This window comes from Larus michahellis, chromosome 9 (assembly GCF_964199755.1).
Source record: "Larus michahellis chromosome 9, bLarMic1.1, whole genome shotgun sequence".
NCBI lineage: Eukaryota > Metazoa > Chordata > Aves > Charadriiformes > Laridae > Larus > Larus michahellis.
In genome coordinates, this window is record NC_133904.1 from 50843533 (window position 1) to 50850121 (window position 6589).

The 6589-nt window shown below is 51.6% G+C and overlaps 1 protein-coding gene across 1 annotated transcript; it reads left to right on the forward strand.

Moving 5' to 3' along the window:
* Positions 1-205: 205 nt before the first annotated feature.
* On the forward strand, positions 206-5984 carry ERCC6L (ERCC excision repair 6 like, spindle assembly checkpoint helicase). Its single transcript, XM_074601244.1, is given in 4 exon segments — positions 206-249; positions 2045-5608; positions 5610-5658; positions 5660-5984. Coding segments are annotated over 4 exon segments (3882 nt in total). The 3' UTR covers positions 5885-5984.
* Positions 5985-6589: the final 605 nt, after the last annotated feature.

Consider the following 6589-nt stretch of genomic DNA (forward strand, 5'->3'; position numbering starts at 1 on the left):
CCTCCGGCGTTGATTGGCTGCGAGTCCCTTATTTGCATCTGCGCAAGGCATGATGGGAAGGGCCGGCGTTTGGAGTGCCGCCGGCAGCGCCATGGGCCCGCCCGCTCCTGGGCGCTGATTGGATGCGGGGTTCTCTCGTTTGCATGCGCGCGGTGCAGGACGGGAAGGGCCGTGTAGTTTGAAGCGCGCGGCGGCGGCGGGAGCTATGGCGGAGCCGGGCGGGGAGGAGGAGCAGGAGCGGTACCGGCGGTGAGCGGCCTGTGCGGGGATGGGGAGAATCATAGAATGGGCAGGGTTGGAAGGGACCTTAAAGATCACCTAGTTCCAACCCTTCTGCTCTGGGGAGGGATGCCTCCCACTGGATCAGGTTGCTCAGAGCCCCGTCCAGCCTGGCCTTGAACCCCTCCAGGGATGGGGCTTCCCCAGCTTCCCTGGGCAACCTGGGCCAGTGTCTCAGCACCCTCATGGAGAACAACTTCTTCCTAAGTGGACCCATCTCTAGTTTTGATCTATTCCCCCTAGTCCTACCATTACCTGACATCCTAAAAAGTCCCTCCCCAGCTCTCTTGTAGGCCCCCTTAAGATACTGGTAGGCCACTAGAAGGTCTCCTCGGAGCCTTCTTTTCTCCAGGCTGAACAAGCCCAGCTCTCTCAGTCTGTCCTCACAGGAGAGGTGCTCCAGCCCTCGGATCATCCTCGTGGCCCTTCTCTGGACACGTTCCAGCACGTCCATCTCTCTCTTGTAATAGGGGCTCCAGAACTGGACGCAGTACTCCAGATGGGGTCTCACGAGAGTGGAGTAGACGGGGAGAATCACCTCCCTCAACCTGCTGGCCACGCTTCTCCTGATGCAGCGCAGGATATGATTGCCTTTCTGGGCTGCTAGTGCACACTGTCCTTGGACACAAGTCCTTTTCTTCAGGGCTGCTCTCAAGCCAGTCACTGCCCAGCCCATATCAGTGCTTGGGATTTCCCTGATCCAGATGGAGGACCTTGCACTTGGTCTTGTTGAACTTCACGAGGTTGGCATGGGCCCATCTCTCCAGCCTGTCCAGGTCCCTCTGGATGGCATCCCTTCCCTCCAGCGTGTCAGCCGCCCCACACAGCTTGGTGTTGTTGGCAAACTTGCTGAGGGTGCACTCAATGCCACAGGGATAGGCAGGGGTGGCGAGCTGAGGGGGGACCGGGCGGACCAGGTGAGGGCAGTCTCAGTGCTGACGGTGGCTCTCGTAGGCTGGTGGGCGATGCCAAGGTGGCAGCAGGCAAGAAGGAGGAGGAGCGGTACTGGCGGTGTGCAGTGGGGTGGCCTGTGCGGGGACGGGAGTGACGGGGATGGGGGGGTGATGCAGTGAAATGCCGAAGTTAAGACTCAATAGCCTCGGTGACTATTAAGCAGATATTCTTTATTGCAGCACCGGGTGCACAGGGGATTGGTCCACCTAATTTGCACGCCAACTGATTTAGATGTACAGTTTAAATACATTCTATGTATACATATTCACTAGTTTTCCAAGAAATTATTACCTATTTGTTATCTCCTGCATGCACACTAGAGTCTCTCAGTGGTCTTCAGAGACATCTGGTGGTCGTTTACTTCCTCCACTCCTCTTCATCGTCGTGACCTTCTGGGTGAACTGCAGGCCTCTACTCTATTCCTTTATTCTTGCCGGCACATCAGAAGTGTTAGCTTTGACTAGTCTCTGCATTCCACAGTAATCCTGGGCCCCTTGTTTTGAGAGATAAGCGTCTACTACAAGGTTATATTGTCCTAAAGCATCCTTTCTTAAAAAATAGGATATAAGTTCTGACATTTAATACTACAATTGTTGCATCTGCTCTTTGTACAGCCTTAAGGCGTCCAGTCTCCTAAATTAAGCTCCTACTCTAATTTACAGTTCCAATATATTAAGTCCCTACTTAATTAGTTTACAGCTTTAATATATCCAACCCTACTTCAGGGGGGACAGGGATGAGGGGGGCGGCGGGCCGGGGTGGTGGGGGGACCGGGTGTGGGCAGTCTTATTGCTGACGGTGGTTCTCGTAGGCTGGTGGGCGATGCCAAGGCGGCGGCGGGTGACGGGGATCTGGAGGAGGCCCTGCGGCTGTTCCGGCTGGCCGCTGCCATCCGCCCCAGCGAGAAGCTGCAGGGTCGCATCCAGCGGGTGGTGGAGGCGCTGGCGGCAGTGGCGGTGGCAGAGGACGAGGAGGACGAGGAAGGCTTCGTGGATGTCTGCGGCAGCGGCCTGCTGCTCTACGAGGAGGTACACGAGAAGCTCTTCCAGCACCAGCGGGAAGGCGTCGCCTTCCTGTACCGCCTGCACCGGGAGGGCAGGCCTGGCGGCATCCTGGCCGACGACATGGGCTTGGGCAAGACCGTGCAGGTCATTGCCTTCCTCTCGGGCATGTTCGACAGCGAGCTCCTGCGGCATGTCCTGCTGGTGGTGCCCACCACCCTGGTCAGCACCTGGCTGGCCGAGTTCGCTCGCTGGACCCCCGGCGTGCGCGTCAAGGAGTTCTATGGCAGCAGCAAGACGGAGCGCACCAGGAACCTGGAGAAGGTCCGGAGGAAGAACGGCGTCGTCATCACGACCTACCAGATGCTCATTAACAACTGGAAGCAGCTTGCCAGCAGCAACGAGCAGGAGTTTGTCTGGGACTACATCATTCTTGACGAAGCGCATAAAATCAAGTGCCCCTCTACCAAAACGACCAAGAGTGTATATACGATTCCTGCAAAGCATCGCCTCCTCCTCACGGGCACCCCAGTGCAGAACAACCTGCGGGAAATGTGGTCCTTGTTTGACTTTGCCTGCCAGGGTGCTCTCCTGGGAACGGCCAAAACTTTTAGAATGGAATATGAGAATCCTATTACTAGGGCAAGGGAGAAGGATGCAACTCTAGGCGAGAAAGCACTGGGGCTAAAGATATCCGAGAATCTAATGACAATTATAAAGCCGTACTTCCTCAGAAGAACCAAAGAAGATATCAAAAACAAGCCTGACAAACCAGATGCTCCTCTTCCTGAGGATCCAAGTGAGAATTGTGCTCCTGCCATGCCATGTCTCACTAGGAAAAATGACTTCGTTGTGTGGGTGTACTTGGCGCCAGTGCAGGAAGAAATCTACAGAAACTTTCTCTCTCTGGATCATGTGAAAGAAGTGCTGCTGACAACCCGATCGCCTCTGGCTGAGCTGACTGTCTTGAAGAAGCTGTGTGACCACCCCAGGATTCTGTCTGCAAGAGCATGTGTCCAGCTGGGCTTGGAAGAACAGGAGTACTCTGAGGAGGATCACGGGAGTGAAGCAGGTACGCTTTCAGGCGCTAGTAAAATAGACCATCTCTCTGATAAGATTCTGATTCAGGAGTCTGGGAAAATGCTGTTCCTTGTAGGACTTCTAGAAAGACTGCGAGAGGAGGGACACCAAACCCTGGTATTCTCACAGTCGAGGAAGATGCTGGATATCATAGAGCACGTCTTGTCTTGCAGACAATTCAAGATCATGCGTATTGACGGGACGGTAACCCACCTAACAGAACGGGAGAAGCGCGTGAACGCCTTTCAGAGGAACAAGCACTACTCTGTCTTCCTGCTCACTACGCAAGTTGGTGGCGTTGGTTTGACCTTAACAGCAGCTAGCCGAGTGGTGATCTTTGACCCCAGCTGGAATCCAGCTACAGATGCTCAGGCTGTAGACAGAGCTTATAGAATCGGGCAAAAAGAGAACGTAGTAATTTATAGACTGATTACCTGTGGTACAGTGGAAGAGAAAATATACAGGAGACAAGTATTTAAGGATTCATTAATAAGACAGACTACCGGTGACAAGAAGAACCCGTTTAGATATTTCTCCAAACAGGAACTAAGGGAGCTCTTCACATTAGAAGATACTCGAACATCTGCAACTCAGATCCAGCTGCAGTCTTTGCACGCCACCCAAAGAAAGACTGACCTGCAGCTGGACGAACACATCGCCTATTTGCACTCTCTGGAAATGTTTGGCATTTCCGATCATGACTTGATGTATACGAGGGAAATAGCTCATGAGGAGCAGGCGGAGAGTCAAGAGGCCCAGCAGTACATCCAGCAGAGGGTACGGAAAGCCCATGAGCTGGTTCAGTTAGAGTCGCAGCTCAGAGACCAGAGGATGGCAGGGATCAGAAATGCTTGTGAAGAGACGTGGCAAAGACCACCCGAATTGGTTCCCCAGCCAAAGAAGTTGTCTCCAGGGCTGAACAACATGGATCGCTTTGTGTCACCACCAGTAGCTGATAAACGTGAAAATACCCAAGTTATTGATCTCACAGAGGACCAGAAGGTCCAGGTTGTTAATGTCAGCTCCAAAATGACAAGTCTGACTATCGGTGACTTGGACGAAGAGGAACTGGCACAAGAGGTCTCCAGTATGGATACAGAGCTGCTCAATACCAGCAAGACAGTGAAACAATCAGATACAGAAGAATCTGAGCAAAATCTTGAATCTAGCATTATACCATCATCACCTGGACTTTATCCACTTGGTAAAGAGAGTGAAAGTCTCGAACAGAAACAGTGTTCCCATGTAAGTTCAGATAGCTTGACTGAGGCAGGGAATGGCCTGTCTGGGCATCGTCAGCATTCCTTTAATGAGTCTGGTATCGATGATGATTCCAAAAGGTTAAGAGATGCAGAAATGTCAGATCAGGTACTTGACCCACATACTGCCTTGGGGACAGATAATGACGTTCCTGAGCTAGCTTTGGCTGCCACGGTGCCAAATTTATCAAACATTACACCAGAAATCCATGGTAGGCTCCAGAAATCTCACGTGTTGGAAGCCAGCTTGGAGGATATGTCTGTGCCTTCTCTCCAGGATCAAGTTGACTTCAATCTGGTCCTGGAAGAGTCTGAAGAAGGATGGCAGGATGCCTCAAATGGGGAAAGATCACCGGAGCACCCAGAAAAGGAGGGCTTCCAGCTAGAAGCAGAAAGCTTTTGTAAGTCTCCAACAAAAAAATCTCCAACTAAACCTTGTCTAAGCGAGCACAGTAACTGTGGAAAACCCTGTCACACAGCTGAAGAAGAGCCATGTAACTCCCTGCAAGAGAGTGAAGCATCAGAGGAAAGCAGTGGTGTCTTTGATTTTGGTAGAAAGAAAAACGTAAGAAGGATAGTTTCAGACAGTGAGGATGAAGACCATTCCATCATGATTTTGGAGGAAAACCAGTCTGAAAAAAGGCCCTCTTCCCTAAACAGCCCTCTGCATCAATTTCTGGAAGGATTTAGCGCATCCACTCCTAAATGTGAGAGAAGTGTAGCAACAACCATCTTTTCTCCCCAACTAACTAACACTAGTAACAGGTCTACTGCTTCCAGGCGATCTCTAATCAACAAGGTTGTAGACGAGGTTGAGGATATTGGAGAAATCATGGGAAGCACTGGTGATGATGAAGATGATGAAGATGATGATGACAGCAATGAGGAACAGGATGACCTTGTGGAAGAAGAAGCTGAGGAGTGCAGCGGGGAGTCTGCTGAGCCTGAAGAAGAACCTGCTGGAGAAACACTTGATACAGATGAAGAATCCTTCCATCTGGAGAGTATGGCCTCTGAGCAGTCGGAAGCAGATGAGACAGGAGGAATCCAGTGGTGATGCTGAGCTTCCATCAGGTGAGCAAATAAGACTACTTCACCCAGGAAGGCGCCTCTGAAAAAGAGGTTGGTCAGAGTTCCTCTGCTGCTGTAAGCGATTACAATACCTTGGTGGGCAGAGGGAAGAAACTTAAGGATGATGGAAAGCTACAGGAGGCGTTGAACTGTTTCCTGCAAGCTCTTGACATAAAACGTGGAGATCCTGAAGTCATGCTTGTGACTTTAAACTTATATAGAGAGCTAGCCCAGAAATGAAATATGTGTACCTTTATTAAGAACGGTCTTACTTTTTCTCATTAAACGTTTGTCTGAACTACATCACTGTAACTTTTTGACCTAGCTTAAGGCTGACGGATACAATATACACTTCTTTCAGGGTGACTGAGCAAATTCAGCATCTCCTCCTGCGTGAGGGAACAGTCTGAGAATCTAGTTGTCAGGTGGTGGGGAAGGGACCTCACTGTGGACTCAGTTCACAAAGATGGAAACAGTTCATGCTGCTGTTTGATTTGTTAATAAAAAAAGTTGTGTTTATGTCTAACCCCCTCTCCAAGCTTGCAGCCCTGGCTTCATCTTTCTGCTCTTTGGATCCTGTGGCTGCCTCTCCCCTGAGAGGACGCTGAGGGTGCGCTTCCAGGGCAGCTTCACGCAGTCTAAGCTCAAGCTGCTGTAGTTCCTCCCTCCTTGCCTTGAAATAAGCTGATGTGGCTCCTGAATGTCACCCACCCTTTGGGTGAGCCGCAGGTGGGTGCAAAGGAGAGAGCAGAACTACTGCAACCTGGTTTTAAGTTGGTCTGAGAGCGCATTTGCTGTGGAGAAGGGGAGCTCCTCCAAGCAATGGAGGCCAGCTCACCATCTGCCCGGGGCCGGGTCCAACACGGAGCGCGGTACTGCAGAAACCCTTCTGCTCCAGCCCCTGCCAGACGGGGGTTGCTGCAGAAGGGGTGTGCAGGTGTGGGG